Source organism: Pinus tabuliformis, chromosome 8 (genome assembly GCF_031772625.1).
Source record: "Pinus tabuliformis cultivar Carrire ecotype Pingquan chromosome 8, CPIR1, whole genome shotgun sequence".
NCBI classification, from domain to species: domain Eukaryota; kingdom Viridiplantae; phylum Streptophyta; class Pinopsida; order Pinales; family Pinaceae; genus Pinus; species Pinus tabuliformis.
The window spans coordinates 52,590,984-52,616,198 of NC_142294.1; the positions used below are offsets into that span (position 1 = coordinate 52,590,984).

General features: G+C 37.4%; 1 protein-coding gene across 1 annotated transcript; it reads left to right on the forward strand.

Moving 5' to 3' along the window:
• The first annotated feature begins 22,936 nt into the window (after nt 1-22,936).
• Nucleotides 22,937-24,699, forward strand: LOC149234106 (putative methyl-CpG-binding domain protein 12). The gene is made up of 2 exons (XM_089461111.1): nt 22,937-23,293; nt 23,446-24,699. Exons 1-2 carry the CDS (start codon nt 23,249-23,251, stop codon nt 24,175-24,177), a joined length of 777 nt encoding a protein of 258 aa, XP_089317237.1. The 5' UTR covers nt 22,937-23,248; the 3' UTR covers nt 24,178-24,699.
• The last annotated feature ends 516 nt before the right edge of the window (nt 24,700-25,215 follow it).

Here is a 25,215-nt window from a genome sequence, read left to right on the forward strand (position 1 = left end):
GAAGAGCGGTTATCACTAGATCAGGATCAGAGAAGGTGATGAGTGGAAGACGACTTTCAAGACCAATGAAGGCTTGTATGAATGGCTAGTTATGCCATTTGGGTTGAGTAATGCTCCCAACACATTCATGCACTTGATGAATGAGATGTTGAAGGAATTCACAGGAAAATTTGTGATCGTATATCTAGATGATATACTTATATTTAGCAAGACCAGGGAGGAGCATTTTCGACATGTCAGGTATGTACTAGAAAAATTACAGCAAAATAAATTGTTGATAAATCTTAAAAAGTGTTATTTTTTCAAGAAAGAACTGATTTATCTAGGATTTGTAATCTCTGAAAATGAATTGAAGATGGACCCAGAGAAGATTGCAGCTATAGTTAGCTGGCCTTCTCCTAAAGGTCTGTTTGAGGTGCGAAGTTTTCATGGATTGGTGAGTTTCTATCGGAAATTTATTAAAAATTTCAGTGGTATTTGTGCACCTATGGTGGATACCATTAAGAAGGCAAATCAGCCTTTTTATTGGACAGAATCTGCCGAAAAGAGCTTTCAGCTTTTGAAGAAAAAGATTACTGAACAACCAGTCTTGAAGCTACCAGATTTCAACAAACTTTTTCAAGTTCGTTGTGATGCCAGTGGGACAACCATTGGTGCAGTGCTCAGTCAAGAAGATAAGTCAGTAGCATATTTTAGTGAAAAGTTGAATGAGAGCAGGCAGAAGTACACATCTTATGATAAGGAATTTTATGAAGTTGTCCAGGCATTGAAGCATTGGCGACATTATTTATTAGCTAATGAATTTGTCTTGTTTTCAGACAATTTAGTGCTACAGTACATTATGCAACAACACAAGCTGAATCATAAGCACACAAAATGGGTGGAGTATTTGCAGAGCTTCACATTTGTTTTGAAACACATCAACGATCAATCTAATAAGGTGGCAGATGCATTAAGCAGAAGAAGTTTGATCTTGCAAGAGAGCACAATACAAGTATTGGGATTCAAACACCTTAAGGACTTGTACGGATCGGATATAGATTTTAAGGAAGCTTATGGAGCTTGCCAGAATCCACTATTGAGGGAAAATAGCCCATGGTTGGACTATAACTTGCAGGAGGGATTGTTGTTCAAAGGAGGACAGTTGTGTGTTCCAGAGTGTTCTATGCGGGAGAACTTGATTCAGGAAAAACACAGTGGTGGTTTGGCTGGACATTTTGGCGTCGATAAGACTTTGGAACAACTGAGTCATTTCTACTATTGGCCGAGGATGCGAAGGGATGTACAGAGATTTGTAACTAGATGCAAGATTTGTCAGCATGCAAAAGGACACAGTCAAAACATAGGGTTGTATACACCCTTACCTATTCCAAGCAGACCTTGGGACTCAGTCAGTTTGGACTTTGTTTTGGGTCTACCAAAGACACAACGGGGTTACGATTCCATCATGGTGGTGGTGGACTGTTTCACCAAGATGGCGCATTTCATTCCATGTCAGAAGACAAGTGATGCCACGCATGTAGTGCACCTGTTCTTCTCAGAAATAGTCAGATTACATGGATTTCCGAAATCCATTATCTCAGATAGGGATGTGAAGTTCACAGGCCATTTCTGGCGAACATTATGGAAAAAGTTAGATACCAAACTCAATTTCAGCTCAGCTTATCACCCACAGACAGATGGGAAAACTGAAGTTGTGAACCAAAGTCTAGGGAATTTACTAAGGAGTCTGGTTGGTGAGAATTCCAAACAGTAGGACTGTGTGCTTGCGTAGGCGAAGTTTGCTTATAACAATTCGCCCAACAAAATTACGGCCAGAAGCCCTTTCCAAATCCTTTATGGAATACACCCATGCAGGATATTTGAGTTGAGGGACTTGGGAGAGTTGGAGCGCAAAAGTGCTAATGGCAAAGATTTCGCAAAAGAAATTAGCGATATTCATGAGCAGGTCAAACAGAAGCTACAGGACAACAGCCAAAAATATAAGCAAAAAGCAGATTTGAAAAGATGGGAGGTACAGTTTGAGGTAGGAGACCTGGTACTAGCACACTTACGCAAAGAAAGGTTTCCTAAAGGAGAGTACAAAAAGCTGAAGATGAAGAAAATTAGACCTTGTAAAATCCTCCGGAAGTTTTCTGCAAACGCTTACGAGTTGCAGTTACCTCCGAGAATCGGAATCTCGCCCATTTTTAATGTGGCAAATCTGTACCCATATGTTGCTGTTGATGTGGAAGACAGTTCAGAAAGACGAACACGGGACACCCAGGACGAGGAAGAATCATGGATTAAGCAGATGCCTTTAGCACAACCTTTGGAGATAGAACAGATTCTGGACACGCAGATAGCCAGGAAGATGCGAAAAAAGAATATTTGCAATATCTGGTGAAGTGGAAGAACTGTCCTATTGAGGATAGTTCCTGGTTAGATGCTGCACGAATTCAAGGCGCCAGGTACTCTATTGAAGAGCTCATGGGCAGGAGCCATGAGATTAATTTACCCTGGGAGCCTGATGCAGGGGCATCCAATTGAAGGGCTACAGCTGTAGCTGAGCATTTGTTATCCTTGATTGGTCATGAGAACATTTTAATTTTTATTTTTGCCTTGAAGGCTGAAGGTCGGGCTAACACAGCCTTGTAATTTTTGTTTTCCAAAGTTAAAGAATAAATTAGGAATAATTAGTTAGTAGGGTTAGTTTAATTAGTTAATTAGTTCCAGAAAACTGAATGACAGTTTCTCAACTGTATGGAGTTACAGGCAAGGTATTAAAACCGAGCCAGACCACCAAGTGAGGGTCTGCCATCCAGAGGGAGAGAGTAGTCAGGAAGATAAATTTCTTTGTGAGCAAGCAAGTGTGTAATGGTTACTTTTATACTTTAAAAATAAAAGTTGTTTTCTTCTCTGTGCAAGACATTCTACATTTAAGATGATAGTTTAGAGGGAGTTGAAACCATCTAGATTTTGAAACAAGATTGACAAATAAGTTGTTATAGACCCAGAAGCAAGGACCAAATACAGTCAAAATAAACTGAATGACGAATGAGGAAAGCAAGCACAGGTAACAATATCATTTACAAATTACAAATTAAATAGTCGTATATATTTTTATTTCCTCACAGTCTCAGGAACAATAGAAACCACGATAAGCGAACAACCTATTCAGGCTAACAGCAAGACGAAAGAGGCCTAAATACCAAACCCTGTAAGGGTTTTAACAAAATTTAAATTACATCAAGCCAGAGCAAGGGAGGCCGAAAACCCATTTGGGTTCTTAACTGTTGAAGCTCACAAACAACACAGAACAACCAACATCAATTCAAAACAGAGAAAAACGAAAGGGTAAGACCCTACCTTGTCTACACAGGGTTGCTGAAGAAGCTAGGCACAGTTGGAGGCCATCTACGCTATAGCACCTGCAAAAGCACAAAGACAGAGAATTAGATCCACGGCTAGAGAAACTGAAAATGATAGCAAAGTTGCACGAAGATTAAATTGAACAACTTACCTTGGAGGAGCTGAGCAAGCTCACGTCGCAGCAAAGGTGAAGTCACTCTCTTAGTACCAAGGTTGTATGGTGCAATAGGGTTAGAAGTCGGGGGAAGGGGCAAAAATCCCACGCAGATAGTGGCATTATAGAAGCTAAATCTAAAAGGAAGCCCTGCGAGGAAGGAGCAGAAGGGTTAGAGGAAACTCGAAAAGAATTGAAAGCAAAAAACAGATAGAAAACTTACCAGTCATGTAGAGGCCGAGTTGCCTGGAGAAGGGACCAAGAACTTGTCAGAACATTGACCCAAGAAAATACATTAACCAGCGGATACATGAAATTGTAGAATGGCTTGAAAGCAGCAAGGTCAAAGCCACAACAGAAGTAAAACAGTTACCCAATGCGAGGTTAAAGGTTGCAAGGAGAAACGTAGCCACCGGAGGGTCGAAGCCACAAGCTATTTTGCATTCTTGAAACTAGAGAATAGAGCAGAGGCACAAGGACGAAACCTTGCGCCCATAGCCTCACTAGAGAGGCAACGAATACCAACATCAAAAATCACAAAACCCTAAGTCTAATTTTTGTCAATGAGTTTTTGAATTGTAACTTAAGCCTTCGGTTTTGAGTGCAAGGTCACATTGGAAATGATTTGATAAGGCTTAGGCCTTCGGAGTTATATTAATAAGCTTTTAAATACAATGGCATATTGTGAGTGCGAGAACTTAAGGTTTCATACCCCACGGTCCCACCAATTTACAAAGGCAAATTCTCCAACTGCTTTGAGTGGATTCTCATTTATACAACACTTCTCCATTAGTTTACATTTTGATAGTCCCCTGAATTTAATACTATTGTTGCTAAATATGGATTTTATCATCATAACTAAAAAATTTGATCCCGAATTCCTTTTGGAAATCTAATTTGATTCCACCATAAAACAAAGAAACAAATAAGGATTTCACACATTTTATGAAGGAAAAACACAGCCATATCACAAAGCCATAAGACCATATGTACAACAAATTAACTCACAAACATTAAACTGGCAACACACAAAAGACAAACTGGCGGAAAGGACAGAGAGCCATCATGTGGTCTCTCATGCTCATGTAACTCTCTCTTATTAAAATAATTTAATAATACATTTAAATACATGAGCAAGTGGTCTTAAGATAGTGTGTCTATCTTAGACTCACTTGGTTGAGACAATTTCTCAACTTACACACTAATTTAGGAGAGCTAGTTGGAGAGAATCTCTCATCCAAACTAGAACCCTTGGTTTGAGGAATTCTCATGATTTAATTTAATAATTGGATTTATTATTGATTTTTAAGAGAGTGAGGCTAACATTACCCCCCCAATGATAAATCCAAAACGAACAAGGAACCATCTTCCAAGTTCTCAAGTTGATCCTCAAAAAACATTTGCCTGAAAAATCGCCAAAGATGGATGCTGAAAAAAACTCAAATCTGAAGAGAACATGAATCAGCTGCATGTCTGATTCATCTCTAAATGTCGCTTGACAACTCCATCATGTGCCAAGCCACAAAAGGATCCAACTGTCCTTTTCTTGAAAACAACATCTGGTGTCCACTGACACAATTTGATGAACGCCCACCGACGTATTTGCTGATGATGATCGCCCACTGGCTAATGACTTTGAAAAACAACTCACTGTTGCTTTTGCTGTGTTTTAAAAAACTGCTCACTGCAACTTTTGTTGTTGATGCCCACTGGCTACTTCACTGATGTTGTCAAGACTTTCAGTATGACAACCACTTGTCAATTTCATTAACATTTCCCCCCCTTTGTCAACTGAAAGGAGAGATAATCATCTGCACTTGATTTCTGAACTCCCCCCCTTCAGGTGTAGGAGAGTTTCACTAGTGTACTCCCCCGTTCAACTGCACGAGAGTACCATCTTCATTTGACTGTTGGCTGCAATATGTGTGAGTGAATCCAATTGTAAAACTTGTACAATCTTTTGGCTGTGGATGACCATTCCCAGGGATCAATCCATGAATAATTTATCTTCAATCTGGCTGACTGTCGTTGTTTGCTGCATTTTGTTGATGAATTATTCTTCTTGCCACAATGGTGACAAGAATGGAGATCAAAACACTGATCTTCCAGATGATCGATTCTTTGACAATGAGAACATTTTGGTTTGTCTGCAACTTGAGTTTGTGTGCATTTCTGTTTGTCTGCACTTTCAGTTTGTGCGCATTGATGTATGTCTGCAACTTGCTGAGAACTTTCTAATGAGATTTGTTAAAGTAATCCGGCACTAACGAACTAAATGGGCTTTGAATAATCAGGGATATGTAAGTTGTCGTTATCTTTGACATATCCTAAGCCGCGTCGATTTCGATTACTTTGAATTTCTTCCCATGGCTTGATGATGGGTTTGGAATAAAGTTGAATTGGAACAACTTCAACACTTGAAGTTGGTTGGATGAATGAGTTCGAATGATCAACTGTATCTGGAAAAGACTTGGAAGCAACATGCTTCTCTTGCAACTCAATTATCTGCAGTTGCGATTCTAGTTGAAGGAACTCAATCGTTTCATGTGCATGTTGAAGATGCACTTGAATGTCAGCAAGAGTGGTTTTTCTGATGTGCACCATGTTGTCGGTTGATGATAACATTAAATTGTGAAGAATTTGGGACAAATGAATGTGTGTCTCCATGTTGTCTTGCTTACTTTGAAGGTAGGCTCGCTTGGTGTAGAAGTCATGCTTCAAAATTGCGCACTAATGACAGGCTCACTGTACTGTTTGTTGATTGCTGATGCTTTAAACACTTGCTTGAATTGTTGACTTGACGCTCGCTTGATGACGATCACTTTGCTTGAAAGGAACTTTATGAATGCTGTAATGAACTTTACACAGGCTCGCTTGTTGTGCGTTGAACTGTCACACTTGATTTGGTTACTTGACATGCTCACTTGATCTTAGTGCGCTTGTTGTAGACACATGCTTGTTTTGATGCTTACTTGAAGATTAGAAGTCACGCTCGTTTGATGATGATTGCTTGCTTGATTATTTTATGAACACACTCGCTTTCTTGATTGTTTTTACTTGAAATACTTGTTTGTTTGATTGTTTTTAATGACATGCTCACTTGTTGATGATTGTTGTACTTGCTTTAAACACCTATTGTCTTGAACTCTTGGGTGATTACTGCACTTAGTGATGCACTGAATGTGCTGAAAAATGATGGGTGTCGAACACTGTCGAAAATGCACCCAAATGACAAATGATAAATTCAATGTTCAAGTAACAACTAACTTGACTTAATGATGCACTTTAACAAATCAAATGAGGGTGTCAGTTACAACCGAAAATGCACCCAGACAATTCAGTTAAAACATTGCAAGTGATACAAAAAGTGTTCATAATGTTGATGTCGTTTGGACTTGAAATGCTTGAGTGTGTAGCGTCCTTAACTTGATGGCATGAATTAGTTGTTGTGAAATGTTGTTGCAGATATTTCTTTTATCAAGTCGATGATGTGACGCTTTGTGTTTATAAACTTAAGTGCATGTTGTTGTTTTAAGCATAAAAAAGAGAGAGTTTTACAAATTCGACTCAAATCATGTAAGCACATTCACGACACAGAGTGTACCTATGATCCCCTTATTCAATTTCGGGTGGATCTAGGACACGATCACCACAAAAAGATATGTTTTTATTAACCTTCAAGATACATCATCATGACAATGTCTTTAGTGAGGCGTCTCAAGCACAGACTGAGAACTCCTTGGCGTCAAATTGGCTTCAAAAACTAACTTTAAAACAATGATAAGACCAAGCTCGCAACCCTTTGAAGCAGCTTGTCTTCAAAATATGGATGTTCATGGATTAAATCTCTCAAAGTAAAACATTACTTTGAATTACAACAATGTCTTTCACTAAAAAAGCATTCACTTATCGCTCCATTGCAAAGTATGCATCTTATGACTCCAATAACTTTATCATGATTACAAAAAAAACTTTCATAGCCTTACCTCTCCAAAATGTACAAAAATCATTTCTCACTCCAAAAGAAACTTATCACTCCATAAAAAAATTACTATTTTCTTCTCATACAAAATGGTAGGAAACTTTATCTCTTCCAACAATTTACCCTTTCACCCTTATAACTCCAAATATAAAAATAAATTTACCTTATCGTTTTACTGTCATTCGGGTTACAGTAAATACCTCTCTGAATCATTTGAAACCCTTCATTCATTTATTTTAACTCGATTTGGTATCAGGAACTAGGAACAATCCTATGATATAGAGGTTATCCAATTGAGAAGTTAGCTGAGAAGAGCACTTACCTTGAGGTGGCTTACCTCTTAATGTATGGAAATCTTCCTTCTCAGTCCCAATTAGCAGATTGGGAATTCAATGTTTCCCAACATTCAGCAGTGCCCGAGGGAGTATTGGATATCATACAAGCAATGCCTCATGATGCTCATCCAATGGGTATGCTTGTTAGTGCAATAAGTGCACTTTCTACATTTCATCCAGATGCCAATCCAACATTAAGGGGACAAGATATTTACAATTCAAAGTCCAAGGTACCAACTATAGCAGCAACTACATACTTGAGAATCACAGGGAGACCACCTACACACTTCTACAAAGTTTCCAGATTGATTAATTGAACCCCTTCAGCTAGAATTCAACTCAAAGGTATAGTTGGAATCAATGACATGATTCCACCAAGATTCATAAACCTGCATTCTCACTCACTGAGCTACTTCAACAAACCTCATGTTGCGTTTTTTAGCAACTCAAACCTCCTTTTAATTTGCATGAAGAAACCTACTCAACTCTATTGAGAACGATTCAGGTTTTTCCAAATACCACGTCCAAACACAATTGTTGAACAATGGCACTGCCAAAACTATAACATAATTCGACCCTTGCATAAATACAAGACCTGAGGTGACAGATTTGTCGTTCTACACAAAAGGAATCTTGCTTGGTCGACTATCCTTCCGGGCTCGATCTTACAGTGTTGCACGACCCAACTCTACTTGGATTGCTCCAGACATTGAACACAATCCGATGATGCTCCTATCACTTCTGCTAAATGGTTGAACGCACTGGTGGAAACACTGCTGCGGTTCTACCTGTCACATGGTCTCGCCTTGTCTCACTGTTGTGCAGGTAAATAGAGATCTCACCCTCGGCTCACAATGATTGCTGCATTGTGGAAAAAACAAGAGACACTCTTCAGTCGCTAGAGATTTATGTTGATCTACTGCAAATCCCCACTAATCAATAATCAAGCCAAATTTTTACGCAGAACCAAAATGATTTTTTTTTTAGCCTTGCAATTCGACTCTCATACTTCTGCCAAAGCAATGATATGTAGTCTCCTGTGAAAATAAATTTCACTCAACCTCTTCTTCACATGGGATGAAACTAACGGTTTCAATAATCCCAACAATGCCCATATTCAAGCGATCTATATAGAACTGATTAAGTATGCAGAAATCTGAATCTCAATTGCTCTAATCATCGCCCGAGGAATTCAACATGTGCTCCCACCATTTCCATGTTTCACCAATATTTTCTGGCCACCATTGCTGATCCAGATCTGCTTCGATGCAGTTGCATGGAAGTCCCAACCAGGCTCTCTCTCAATGGTAGATCTACACCATACCTTACCAGAACTGGCTTCTTCATTTATCAATATGTTGATAATAAAACTCTATGTAGCAGATCTGGCCACTATCATACGCAGATCTGTCTGATCTGACTTTTTCATAGATGTTGTAGATATGTACATAATGAATTTTTAAGCATTAGAAAATTCATAGACAACCAAAAACATTACAACCACTCTGATACAACATGAAGGAAAATCACACAGCCGTATCACAAAGCCATAAGACCATATGTACAACAAATTAACTCATAAGCATTAACTCACAAACATTAAACTGGCAACACACAAAAGATAAATTGGCAGAAAAGGCAGAGAGCCATCATGTGGTCTCTCATGCTCATGTAATTCTCTCTTATTCAAATAATTTAATAATACGTTTAAATACATGAGCAAGTGGTCTTAAGATAGCGTGTCTATCTTAGACTCACTTGGTTGAAACAATTTCTCAACTTACACACTAATTTAGGAGAGCTAGTTGGAGAGAATCTCTCATCCAAACTAGAATCCTTGGTTTGAGGAATTCTCATGATTTAATTTAATAATTGGATTTATTATTGATTTTTAAGAGAGTGAGGCTAACATTTTACATTCGATTCCATAATTGGTTACTCATGGTTTTGCGAAGCATGCCTTCAATGATGAGATCGAAGGCATTTGTTATGAAACCAACTCAAGAAAAGATAGAAAAGATAGATCAATGCCTTAGAATTCAACCTCTTCGAGGGGGCAACCTCCTTTACATTACATAAATGAACAATTCTTTGATGATACAAATGAAAAGACCTCCTTTCTATATATAGGAGTCTAAGGGGTCATAACATAATCAGAGCCGACATAACAATAATAATCTAAGGGCACAATAATAACAATAGTGGGCTTCTATGGGGCACAATAGTAACAATATGGGCACTACATGGGTACATCAATATAATAAGTGGGCTGTACTAATAACAATAAGGGGTTACACTAGTAGTATAGGGGCCTAACATGCCCCTCTCCTTCAAAAAGCGTTGTCCTCAACGCTTGAGTAGTTCTTGATGCTTCTGTATAAAATTCTTGTCCTCCCATGTGTAATATTCAGTGGGTAAGTTCTTCCACTTGATGAGATACTATGAAATTGATCGATTTTGTAGCTGTCGGGTTCTTGTTTCTCTGACTGCTCCAGGTTCCAATATGATTTTTCCTTCCTCTTCAATTTCTGGCAATATTGTTTGAATTGGGATCTTTTGCAACTTTTGAATAAGTGGCCATACTTCTTCATCCTTCTTTCATTCATCCCTTGCTTCGTTTATCCAATCTAGTTGGATAATAGAAATAACACAAAACAATGCTTCCACATCCTCATCCTTGAAGAGTCTTCCCATTCGGTAAGGTTGCCATTTTTTAAGTGCATGTAGTATTGCCAACATTTCCTTCTCATAAATATCTTGTTTGAGATGTAGCTGTAAAAATACCCAATCACCTACATCAAAACATTTTTCACTACGATGTTGATCTACCTGTTGTTTCGTTTGATTTTGCACTGAAGTGGCATTATCCTTTAAAATTTGGAGAACTTGTTGTTGATGCTTTATGTGATCTTTCACTTCTTGAACCTTTTTCTTCTTGATATGTCCTTCTATCTCTAGATTTTAAGGAGTGGTAATTTCTTCCAATCCTTTACAAGATATGGTCGGATTCATTTCTTGATGCTCGATGTGATCTTTCACTTCTTGAACATTTTTCTTCTTAATACGTCCTTCTATCTTGATAGTTTGAGTGGTAATTTCGAACAATGAATTAGAAGATATGGTTGGATTCATTTCTTCTTTCTTGATGTGATCTTTCACTTCTTGCACCTTTTTCTTCTTGATATGTCATTCTATCTTGAGAGTTTGAGGAGTGGTAATTCTTGCCAATGCTTTACAAGATATGGTCTGAATCATTTCTTCTTTCTCTGGGGTGGGGTCCTGGCGTATATCTTCTTCTTTTGATGTTTCTTGATCTTTTTCTTCCTCCTCCTCATATTCTATGTAAAATAATTTCTTCTCAACAAACTTATGACCTTTAGTGCATTTGCTATCACAATTGTAACAAAGCCTTTTTCTCTTTTTTCTTCCAATTGTTGTGGTGTAACTCTTGTACGTTGTGGAAGGCTAGGAGGAACAAAACTTCCATCTTTATAGTTGTGAGGGGTATGCTTCATGGTTTCCATAATTTTGCTTTCCAATATGTCACAAAGCCCTTTTACTCTTTCCAATTGTTGTGGTGTCGCTCTAAAGAAGGTGTTGCTCTTTGTATCCTCATAATGTGCTATCATTTCATCCGTGAAAATTGACCACGTAACAAGTTGTTTACGATAACAAAGCCCTTCATACCATAAAAATTGATCCGGTTCTAAATATGAAGAATCAATACATAACTTTTGTAACAGTGGTACACCATGTAGATCAAAATATTGCTCCATCTGAAGTATCCAATTTACCGGATCCTTGCCATCAAACTTCCTCATCTTGTTTTTTCTTGATTTTAGGAGCTCGATCTTGAAACGACTCTAACTCTGTACTTTCGGATCTTTAAGTTCTGAAATTGTGACCTGTAGTAGCCCTCTGTTTCCTCTTTCTAATGCCACAAGTCTGACCCAAATTGGATTCTCTAAGGAAGAGTTATGTGAAATCTCCCACAGTGACTTGATTATAGACTAGTTCAGTAGAGCGAACTTGTACGACATGCCACGAGTCACTGTTTTGACCTTTGGATCTGAAAAATGCATACAAGAAACTACAGTCCGTCCTCTTTCTATAACTTCTTACAAAATTTCAATCCGATCCCCAGAGAGAAAGTTATGACTATTTTCCCCAGGTCACCTGTTTGGAATGTAATTCAGGAGTCTGCAAAAAGACCAACTTCCTCAGATCATATCTCTGCAAATATAGCGCAAAAAGCTCTGAAATTCGGACCCGAGGTTCAACGCGATTTCTTCTCAAATGGGTTTTTTGTAACTTCTGAAACGTCGCAGAAAAAAAGTTATAGCGAAAATTCCACGAAGACCTGTTTGGAGCAGCAAAACCGTAGAATCCAAAGCTCTGATACCAAATGTTATGAAAGCAGCTCAAGAAAAAATAGAAAAGATAGATCAACGCCTTAGAATTCAGGCTCTTCGAGGGGGCAACCTCCTTTACATTACATAAATGAACAATTCTTTGATGATACAAATGAAAAAACCTCCTTTCTATATATAGGAGTCTAAGGGGTCATAACATAATCAGAGCTGACATAACAATAATAATCTAAGGGCACAATAATAACAATAGTGGGCTTCTATGGGGCACAATAGTAAAAATATGGGCACTACATGGGTACATCAATATAATAAGTGGGCTGTACTAATAACAATAAGGGGTTACACTAGTAGTATAGGGGCCTAACAACATTCTTTGGAAAAATCTCACCATCATCTTTTTCTCCATATAAAGCAAATTGGGTATAATCTCAGTGATCTTTTCACGCATGCAACATGTGGCCTTTCACCATCATTTTCTCCTATTTCCCATTATTGTCATAAATAAAATGTCAATTAATGTCTCTTTGACTTTCCAAATCATTTTCCATTTCCTTTGTCAATTTCCCTTAGCCATATTAAACCAAATAAACACCCACTAGGATATTTTTCCCAACATTAAGTTTGGAATACTTGTCCCATGACTTTGGTTATTATTTTTCCTTTATTAACTTTATTACATGAATTTTGACCAGGGTTGTTATATGGCAGTTGCTCAGCTACATCAAATGTGTCTAACAATAGGGGGAAGTATGGTCACAACCGGTCCACATTGAATACTGGGTGCGGGCCAAGGAATGGTGGAATGCTGAGCTTGAAGGAATTGTACCCTACAATCTTGTTGATGGTGTACGACCCATATCGGAGTGGAAGAAGTTTGCCATAGGGCCCAGCGAGGCACTCCTTCTGCGAATGTAACCAAACTTTGTCACCCACTTGGAACCTGTGTGGTACCCGATGTTGATCATGACGTTGCTTGTACTTAGGATTTCTCGGTCCAATATGTCATGGACCTGCTGCCGGATACGCTGAATGCACTCAATGAAGCTATTAGCCCTGTTAGCTTCGGCCTGGACATGAGCTGAATCTGCCTGAATAACTGCAAATGGTATGGCCACATCAATAGGGCATAGTGATTGGAAGCCCAGCCCCACCTAAAAGGTATTATGGCTAGTTGAGATATGGAGAGATCTATTGTAACTGTGCTAGACATAGGGGAGGCTTCCATACCATGTGCGTGGATGATTTGAGTTGTACATGTGCAAAAGGTGCATGATCATCTTTTTGATGACATCTATTTGACCATCAGTTTTGGGGTGGAAGATCGTGGACTTAGTGAGCTTGACATCCAGTATTGACGAAAGGCTTGATCAAAATGTACTCAAGAACCTGTTGTCCCAATCTGAGGTAATGGAATGTGGGATCCCAAAGTGTGCCCACACCCGTTCAAAGAATATCTTAGCAATGGCTTCTGTTGTGATACTCTTCTTGCAGGCCGTCATAATAGCCATCTTAGAGAATCTATCGACGACCACAAAAATGCAGTCGTTACCATGCTTAGTAGAAGGAAGGCTCGACATGTAATCCATGGAGATGGATTCCCACAACCAACTAGGAGTAGGTAGAAGAGTATATAGGCTTTGATTCTTGATGGTCGGTTTGGCAATGACGTAGACAATGCAGGATCTGATGTACTTTCCAATATCTTGTCCAAGTTTACCAATAAAAATACTTCAGCAACACTGCCACTATTTTCTCTATTCTGAAATGTCTAGTGACCCGACTATAGTGCACCTCCCAAATCATCTTGGCACGCTTGTTTGAAGGAACACAAAGGTGTCCCAGGTGGCATAACAATGCACCCTAGAGGTGAAAAATAAGGAAATTGCTTGTCTTCTAGGAGCATCTGGTATGTGTTGTCGAATTTTGGATCTCTCTTGTAAAGATGCAACCACCCTGAAGTCTCGTGTCTACAAGATTCGAGCACTATGGTGAGCGCCATGACCGGTGGTCAAATGAGGCAGTCTGCAACATTATTGGTGTTGCGATTCTTATACTTACTTTTTAAATGGAATTGTTGCGGGGATGTGGATCATTTCTGATGGCGATCATTCTGCAACTTTCCTTGTGTCTATATGAACTGTAGAGGCCGATGGTCTATGTGGATGACCGTTTCCTTCCCCATAATATAATGCTTTCTTTGTTGGCAGACTTTTACAATGGAATACATCTCTTTGTCATAGGTGGGATACTTTCAAACTGTGTCTGAAAGTGTCTCACTATAATATGTCATTGGGTGCCTCTACTGAGTAAGAATTGCAACAATAACATAGTTGGAGACATCTGTCTCAATATCAAACAATTGTTGCAGGTCTGGTAATGTGAGCACTAGTGTAGAGCAGAGGCGATGCTTCAACTCAACAAACACCCTTTGTTGAGATTCAGACGAAAAAACTTTGCTTTCGCTTCACCCTTAATGACTTGACTCAAAGAACATAGTTACCGGTCAAACAAGAACTATTACCTTAAAATTGGTACTTGAGCCCAAAAACCCCAAAAAAACATGAAAAAATAACCCAAAAATAAAAAGTGTTGATTATGAATCACCAATTTTTCCAGAGTAAATTTTCAATATTTTTTTTAAAAATAACAGTAAAAAACAATAAAAACCATTTTGTTTGGTGCAAAAAAACACCTTGAAATCGAAAAGTGTTGATGTCGTAATAATTTTTTTTTTTGGTATATTTTCAACGTTTTTTAATAATGACGTTAAAAATAAAATATCATGACTCTGAAAAACTTTAAATTTCCAACAATTTTCAAGCATGGCATTAAAAATAAAATATTACGTCTTTGAAAAGCCTTAAAATTCCAATGAGTTTTAAGTATGACATTAAATATAAAATATCACTTCTTTGAAAAACCTTAAAATTTCAACAATTTTCAAGCATGGTGTTAAGAAAAAATATTTATCACTGTTTCAACCATAGCATTAAAGATAAAATATCATGACTTAGAAAAACATCAAAATCTTGACAATTTTTCAACTATGGAATTAAAACCAAAGATTATGACTACGAAACAATCTTAAGTTTTCAAAAATATTTCAAGCATGATATTATGGAAAAATTCTATGACAATAAAAATTAAAAATGAACAACGAATGAAAGAGTTATTATACTAAGAGTTATTCTTTTTAAATGTTAAATGTATAGCGATTTTAAAATCTTAGCATAAGACAACTTGATACATTGCAAAAAAATAAAAAAAAATCAACTATCAAATTGACACGCAGTGTAGGTGAACTTAACCCATTGTAATGAAAACTTAAAGACCAACCATAAAATTAATACATTGTGGGGCGGACTCGATTTATTATAATAAAAAATTTAAAATCAACTATCAAATTGCACATAATGGAATCGAGTTGCTAAACAATCATCGACATGGACCCTACAAAAAATAATATCTATATATATATGAAAGATACATAAGAAAACAAAAAATCAAATATTGAAAAAAAAATAAAAAAATAAAATACAAAACAAAACAAAAATTCAAATATTGAGAGAAAAAAAATTTAAAAATAATAACAAGTAATAAAACACAAAAAACACATGACAAAAAAAATCAAATATATATATATAGAACACAAAAATACAAAAAAAAAACAAAAATTCAAATATTGAAAAATAATAATAATAATAACAAGTAATAAAACATAAAAAAACATCAAATATAAAAAATATATAGAAATGTCATTAAAAAAAGACTATAAAATGTAAAAAAAAATTAACCATAACATCTCAAAAAAAAAAAAAAAAAAAAATCCACCCCAAGGCCAACCGGCCAGTGGACAATTCATGACAAAAATAAAAATGTAAAAAAAATCAAAATTAACTTGTAAAAATGAAAAATTTAAATAAATAAAAAATTAATTAATTACAAAACAAAAAAATTAAAAATATATATTTAAAAATACACATTTTTTTAAGTTAAAAGTAAAAATAAGAAAAAAAACTTATGTATTCAGGGTTCTATGATCCATAACGAATTAAGCAAAGTCTTTTGGTAGAAATCACACAAGAGAATTTTTTTGTCGACGCGTTTCAAACCAACAAGTGTGGTTATGATGATGAACCACGCTTGTTGGTTCGAAATGCGTCGACCAAAAATTTCTCTTAGGTGATTTCTACCGAAAGACTTTGCTTAAATAAAAACCTCATTAAAAAAAAAAAAAGTTAAACAATCACAAAAAATAAATCAAGATTAAAAAATAATAAATAAAAAAAATAAAATTATGTCATTTTAATTATTTTTTTATTTTTATTCATTTATTTATTTATTTTTGATATTTTTTGTTGTTGTTTTTTTTGTTCGTTAATTTTTTATTCATTTTTTTTACAAGTTAATTTTGGTTTTATTTTTTAACATTTTTATAAGTTTTTTGTTTTTTATTTCATATATTTTTTTTTGTATTTGATTTTTTTTGTCATGTTTTTTTTTTAACCAACATTTAAAAAAATATCCACACTCAATATATTAGAAAATTTGAAGTGTAAAAAATAAACCCTCTAAACAAAAATGGTTGATGTTTATTAGCACTTTTCAAAATCAAGATGAAAATCACTAATAGAAAAAAAGTGTTCACACTTGATACATAAAAAAATTTAAAGTGTAAAAAAAAGCCCTCTAAAACAATGTGTTGATGCTGCATCAACACTTTTCAAAATCAACATGAAAATCACTAACATTTAAAAAAATGTTTATACTTGATACGTTAAAAAATTTAAAGTGCTAAAAATATGCTTAAAAAAAGTGTATTAAGAATCACCATTTTTTAAAATCAAGTGATTTTTTGCTACCTCAAAAAAACGAGTACTATATAATTTTCACGTTTGATCGGTATCTATATAAAGCCAAGTGATATGAGAGAACCCCAACACGAACCTACGGTATAAATTGGCAAGACTCAGAAAGTTGTGGAGCTTTATTAGAGTGGTTGGGGTTGGCCAATCCTGAATAACTTGTATCTTGGTTGGGTCCACATACACACCCCACTCGTTAATGATGTACCCCAGATATTTGATTCAGGTGGATATTGGTGGCCACCCACCAAGTCCACTTAGACCCCCACCATTGTTTCTTTCAGCTTTTCAGTTTCCTTAATTGTAACACAGTTTACTATTTTTAGTAGTTTTTTGGGGAGGCCGTAAACGACGTTTCTTTGGGAAAACTGGGAGCAACATGTGTCCATGGACCGATGTTGCTCCTCCCAAAGTTGCAGTTCTCGGATAGATCTTTCTAACGAGATATTGTGCGCGTCAAACGAAGATCGTATGCCAAATTTACGACCCCGGGAAGTTGATGTACCAATTTACCCAAACGGAGCCCACAGTTTGGCGTTTCATCTTCTAGGGTTAGGTTTTTGAATGTTTAGGGTTTTCCATTGTTTCTCAACAATAAATAGGCCTTTGAGCCTCATTGTAACACAGTTCAGAGGCATGTAGCCGCTACATCTCTTCTCAGATATAAGCTACCATCGCCCTAGCTAGTTTATTTCCATTTATGTTTGTAAGCATATTTGAGCATTTTACAGTAATGAAATGAAGTATTATTTCTGCTGCATCTCTATATGTATGGTTATATCTGTAATTTGTTGCGTCCCTGTTTAAATCCAAATCAATATTGAACCTGGGTCATACCAAAAGTGCATTTCTCTAAATTGGCACACAATTTGTGTTGTCGTAGGGTTTGGAGGACCTGTTGAATATGGTGGAGGTGTTCTTGCCAACTCTGGTTGAAGATCAGGATGTCATCCAAATACACTACCATGAAATAGTTTGTGAAGGTTCGTAAGATGTCGTCCATCATCCTCATAAAGGTTGCGGGGGCATTCGTCAACCCGAAAAGCATGACCAACCATTCAAAAAGATCCTTCTTGGATTTGAAGGAAATGTTCAACACAACAGAGTGTTCAATTGGTACCTGGTGATAATCGAACTTCAATTCAATTTTGCTAAAATATTTGGCTCCCTCGAGCTAATCCAAAAGGAAATCGATCTGTGGGATTAGATACTTATTTCGGACAATGATCTTATTCAGCACCCGATAATCAATACATAATCTCTAGGTCTCGTCCTTCTTCTGTACCAACACGATTGGGCTCCCGTAGGGTGATGAGCTTGGCTTGATGTGCCCTTTCTACAACAACTCCTGAATCTACCTCTTGATTTCATCATTCTCCAGAACATAGCGTTGATTGATCGACCTATTGGATAGTGGCGCCCGGGGTTAGATCGATGGAGTGCTTGACCTGACAGTGTACGAGTACCCCTATGAGTGAGGTGAATGTCCCTGCACTCCACGACCTTGTCTATCTACTATTACCATTCAGAGGAGCCCTATCTGAAGGCTGTGGATGTGGCCATAATCTTTTTCTTGCCTTGAGGGCGCATTATAAGGAAGACAAATTTCTCGGTTTGGGAAATGATCTTACTTCATTGCTTCATAGAGGTCAAATAGATGGCGGTAGGCGGTACTACCTCCAGTATCATGTATAACTTAATTCTCAAAGAAATAATAACAATGTGAGGCCTAGACTCATATACAACATGACGCTTCGACAAGTATGGTTGGCCTAATAATACATCACAAACTTCAAAAGGAGCAACATCACACAATACCTCATTTTTGAAGGACCTGATGTTGTAGGGAAGGCAACATTGTTGGCTGACACGGAGATATTGTCCTTGGTGAAGCCACCCGATAGTGTACGATTGCGGGTGTGGTGTGGTCAGTAGGCCCAATCTCTTCATGAATTCTGCTGAAATGAGGCTCTTTTGGCTTTCGTTGTCGACAATGAATTGCAATGGAGAACCCTTCACCCACATCTGTGAGTGGAAGAGTTGCTCCCCTTCCTCTGAATCTTCGAGCTCAATCTTTTGGATCTTGGTGGTGGCAACGGTGGCGTTAGGTTCCACATCAATAATTATCTTCCCTTTGTCATTCCCCTTTTTGTGTTTTGACTTAGAGTTGGAACATGCATTTGATTCGAAAGCCTTCAGCTCGATCACAAGTGACTACTTGACTCGACACTCACTTGTGTTGTGAGTGGGGCTCTTATGGAACTCACACCATTTCCCTGTGTCCTTCTTTTGTCTTCGTGGTGTTGTTTTTTACTTGCGACTTCGACAGGTTGTTGTGGGTCGCCCCGCCTTAGCTTTGTCCTTTGTTTTGTGATTTGGGGGCACCTTTCCCTTGCTTCAGAGTCACAGATTCAAAGTCTTGCTTCTTTTGTTTAAATTTCTGTTCAATCTTGACAGTGTATCGTTAGGCGATGCTATGCTAAGAGATGTCCAGGAACTCCATCTCATCCTGGATGTACTTGTGTAGACAGTTGGGATACTTGAGTATCAAATGCCACTCAGAATCCTTGATACCCAACTTTGTGGGAAGGGTATGAAAAATATTTGTGAACTCCAACACATCTTGGTACCTTCCCTGCCGCAAGTTGGGCCACTTTATGTATTTATCTTCATAGCTCCCGATAGGGTGATATTGTTCCTTAATGGTGTCTCGGAAAGAATTCCAAGTGGGTGCAGTTAAAAATAATGAGGGTTCCTTCTCATCCTTCTGTTCACAGTAGGTTTCCCACCAGTCCTTGACATGGGGGGCGACTTTAAGAAGTGCAAAAGTGATATTTTTCCGATTGGAAAAGTCATGAACCATAAAATATCCTTCCAACAGATTTCACCATTTATCTACAATGTTTGCATCTATCCGGCCTTAAAATACGAGAATGTCAAAGTTGACTTGTACTTTAAAGGGAGTGACAACTCTAGAGTGGATGTTGGATGAAGATGCGTTGCTTGTGGGTAGCTGCTGAAGGATATGTGAAAAGTTATCGATCATGGCATTCCTTTGTTGCTCGAGGGCTTCTTCGATAAATATTTTGAAAGGATCTCTTGCTCCCTCGTCTTTATTTTCTTCCACCATGGGAGGTCGTCGGGGTTTGCAAGGCTGGTCTTGCAAAGGTTCAACCAGTTTGAGCCCTAACTCCTTATACCCTAAACTCGTTGGGGATATGCAAAGAAAAACAGAGAAAGAGCAGACCGCTCTGATACCAATGATCTAGACTTATACAAAAACGCAATCGAATACATGTACAAACATAAACACATAAATGCAGCAGAAATAAAAATTCATTTCATTAATATCAAAGCATTGAAATATGCTTACATACAAAAGGGAAATAAACTAACTCGGACGATGGTAGCTTATCGTTGAGAAGAGATGTAGCGGTTACATGCCTCTGAAATGTGTTACAATGAGGCTCAAGGGCATTCTTATTATTGAACAACAAGGAAAAACCTTAAACAACCCAAACCCTAATTCTAGGAGATGGAATGCCAAGAGTTTGAGGGCCTCATTGGGCAGCCAACTACCCCGGGTTGTAACTTGGTCATATGATCTTCGTTTGGCACGTACAATACCTCGTTGGAAAGATATCTCCGATTACTACAAGATTTGCGTCAGGCCCTTGCCTATGACTACGGACTGCTGCGGACCTCAAAAAAACATCGTTTAGGAGGTCAAAATAGCTCTAGAAGTCCAAGAATAGAAAAACTACTAAAAATAGTAAACATTGCTATAATCAAGGACACTGATGAAACTAGCTAGAGGTCTAGGTGGAATAGGCGGTTGGCCACCAATATCCTCCTCGATCATTTCAACATTTATTCCTCTACCAACCCATAAATTATATTCCATTGGCAGTTCATATATGTATAGAAAACCATGTCGTCAAAGGTTCTCAAAATCCTCGCTTCAAAGCCTAGGGGAGTCAAAACTATTTATGTGTTAGGGATTCGGTTGAAATCATGGAAGAATCCAGGAATGGGAATAATCCAGCCTAGATATGTTACGTAAAAGGTTGTAGACCTTCTACACAAATTGGAAGGAGAACAAGCAGGCTTTTGGGGTTCTGTTGACACCAGAACAGTTGCAGTCCCTCCGCCTTATAAATATGTGTGTTACTTGAAGTCGTCGACCTTGAACGTATGGTTGTGCAAACGCCTTAGAAATGCAAAGCCAACAATTTGAACTTCAAACAACTAGAAGACATAGGGACATTGCCCTAAATCACAACGTTCAAAGCGAATGCCAAGCTAATAACGTAGACAGAAATGCAAAGCTAACAATTCCAAGTTTGAACAACTAGAAGACATAAGAAATTACCCTAAATCACAATGTCTGAAACATTTTTTTAATAAAGTTGTCGAAACAAGACAAACATATTCAAACTTACCACCCCAACAACAATACAACAATGCGCCTCAACTGAAGATAGATGATGGCCCCAACTCCAGATACACGACCCAACAACAGTGCAACGACTGCCCTCAACTCCAGACACATAATGCGTTGGCACGACAACTCCCAAATTAACATAGCTTTCCCTGTGTGGCACTGTGATACATTTATAACCTGGTACTATGAATCTATGAAAAACGTATGGCAAACATGCATAGGTTATGTGATTCTCTATGGCCATTACTGCAACCATTACATTGTAGTACCGAGAACCATTACACTGCAACTCAAACCATAACGTTAATGCTTTGTGCATTTATCCCTAACATTTATCATGAGGTTTTTGTACAACTATTTCTCGATTGTATGTTTAATTTTTTGTAGGACATGTGACACATCACCTTGGGCTCTGGATCCCTGGTCGTGGTGGCAGACATACATCAACACCTTGGGAAACCAAAACCCCAATGTCTACATTAGAAACTCAATGACATATTTTGTACAGTGACCAAAACTAATACATAAACTAAATGGTATATGTCATTGCTTGTGCAATGACATAATAACTTTAAACTTTGAAAAAAACATTATATCTTCAAAAAAATTATACAAGAATGAAATTTCACTTGTAAAGAAGTATTGCAACATCATTAATGACGAAGTATATTGGATAACAAGTTTACTTAATAAATATAATAACCAATTTCAACGAATACCAATTTAACTTTAGCAAAAAGACACATTCCAAGAAAATATTGAATAGGAACCACTACCAATTTTTGAAATACTGGAACATTATGATTTTTTGAATTTTTTTACGGGATTCTAGCAAGAAATCTACCGTCCAGGCGAGTTTGTGGCCTCGATAAACAACACCGTTTAGATTAGTGTAATCTTAAGACGCCACAAATTAGCCCGTAAAATAATGGAAATTCTGGCAAGACACCATTTTAGATTACCGTAGTCTAAAGATGCCACAAATTAGCCCGGAAAATAATGGAAATTCTGGCAAGATTATGACAAAATCCCACATAATTTTTTTGAAATCTAGGTTATGGTTGTCAAATTTCAAGATTTTGTGTGCCTCAAAAGTTCTTGATGATATTGAATCCATTTCCATTATGAAAAACACAATTCAAACATTCCAACAATCTGATTTTTATTTTTTTAAATAAAATTCTACCATTTGAATAAATTTATATCCTCAATAAACAACTCCATTTAAATTTAACAAATAACATATTTCAAAGATATATAACAACCAATTCACAAACTACTACCAAATTAACTAATTTTTTTTCTTCTTAATTATTGGAAAGAATTTTACATTAATAAAGTAGAGTTTATCTAGATTTTGCGAAAATACCTCCTTGAAAGTGGAGGTCTCCATAGTACTACCGAATTAACTTGAACCAATGACGTGCTCCTAATAAGCATTGAGAACAATCTTTTACCACAAAAAGTACTCTTGAAGACTGCGTGTACGCACGCGCATGTACTCCTTCACATGTATATTGTATTCACCGTACCTGGATGCATCCATCCCCTGCTTGCTGGCATGTTTCCCAAGGTATATCCACATCTAAGCCCTACAAGCCCTCCCCTTTTCAATATTTTATAACATTCAAGGTACAATAATATTGATGCATGCTATATATACATGTCAGGGCAGGAGGCGAGGACGACGTGAAGGTTCAAGATATTTCTGTGAGATCAGAAGTAGCAGCAAGAAACGAAAACCATGGAAGAACCACAATCCACAGAGGGAGAAATCTCTCTCGTAGAGGTACTACTGATACGAACCCTTTGTATTTACAATTTCTTTTCTTGATGATTTCTCGGCTCGTATTTTTATTTACAATTTCTTTGCTTTATAGCTCAAAGATATTGTAGCTTTTGTTAGGGTTAGAATGAAGCCTTTTATTTTCTCGCATACAGTGTGCACCTGAGAAAGATTTGGAGAATAGTAGTGTGCCATTGAATGGTGTTGTAACTGCTCCCAGAGAAACCGCAAACTATCTGGAAAATGATAAATGGATAAATGATGAGGGCGAGAGGCCGGGAACTTTACCTGCATTGTCATCCCAGAATAAACTAGCGACGTCCAGTTCAAAGAATAAGGATTCTTCACCTTCTTCAAGGGTTTTTCCCACTGTTGGGGCGTATGCCGTCCAATGCGTGAAATGCTTAAAATGGAGATTCATCCCAAGCAAGGAACAATATGAAGCCATTCGGCATTGCGCTTCTGAAAATCCTTGGGTGTGTAATAAAGCCTCTACGTGGCGCCCGAATGCATCCTGTGATGACCCAACTGACCTCTCACCAGATATCAGTCGTCTGTGGATAATGGACAAGCCAAATATACCTCGCCCTCCCACAGGATGGGAGCGGTTGCTCTCCCTCAGAGGAGATAGCACCTGCAGGTTTGCAGATGTGTACTATGTTGCTCCATCCGGAAAGAAATTAAGGTCCAAGGTTGAGGTTGAGAAATTCTTGGAAGACGATCCTCAGTACGCCAAGGAAGGGGTCAACATTTCACAGTTCAATTATCAGATCCCCCGACCACTTCATCACAGCTATCTCAGAAAACGCACGGCCTCAGAAGCTCAGAACCAGGGCAACACTGGCCGGAATACCAAAACCAAAATCTCGTCCCATGAGGAAAATTAGCACCTTTCTGGGCATATGACTTCGTGATCAAAGTTACAACGGAGCACTTGCTTGCTTGTGGTTTACAGATCTCGGTATCAAATCATACTAACACCTTTTGCCAAAATCGATAGTACCTGTCACCCTTAATGCCTATAATAAATATGTTATACGTACAGTTACTGTATATTCTTTGTAGGTTGGAAACCTATACTGTATATTTCATAGTGTACTGCAAACCTTTTGCTGCTTAAAAGAGAGGGTGAGCATGGATGTAGTGGGATTTTTTTTGTTATCTCTTAGAGGAGGCTACAATTTTGGGAAATCTGGATTATAAGTGACAAATTTCAGGATTTTGGGTGCTCAAGGGTTTTCAATGGTGCTGAATTTGTTTCCACCATTAAAAAAATGATTCAAACACTTCTATGGTCAGAGTTTTTGAAAAGCAAAGTGACCTTGATTCAAGTGAAATTGTGGCCTTTGGCCCTTTTTTTCACATTATGCATGGGACATCATTTTTTCCAGCCTTTGACACAGTAGATACAGGGCTTCAAATGTGTTATTTTATGAATTTTGTATATGTTACAGAGATATCTCTATATGTTTCAGAAATATGTGGTCCACCACTGATGTATCGCTCTAATTAAATTTTTTTTGTTGGTCTAACCCATGGGGATTTGAATTTTGAATCTCATCCTTTACATATATATCCATTACTGATGTATTGCTTTAATTAAATATTTTTTGTTGGTCTAACCCATGGGTATTTGAACTTTGAATCTCATCCTTTACATATTACTTGACAGAGATATCTCTATGTTACAAAGATATCTCTACCACCACGTCAGTGGTGTATTGCTCTAATTAAATATTTTTTGTTGGTCTAACCCATGGAGATTTGAACTTTGAATTTCATCTTTTACATATTACTTCATAATTTGGCCATAGCCAATTGAACTATACCTGATGAGTTGTATTGCTCTAATTAAATTAAATTAAATGACAATTATTAATTAAATTAATTGATATGGATAAAAGTTATAATAAACTGACTATAAA

Coding starts and splice junctions, on each gene's coding strand:
- LOC149234106 (XM_089461111.1), top strand. CDS start 23,249: ATGGAAGAACCACAATCCACAGAGGGAGAAATCTCTCTCGTAGAG. Junction 23,294..23,445: donor GAGAAATCTCTCTCGTAGAG/GTACTACTGATA, acceptor TCTCGCATACAG/TGTGCACCTGAGAAAGATTT.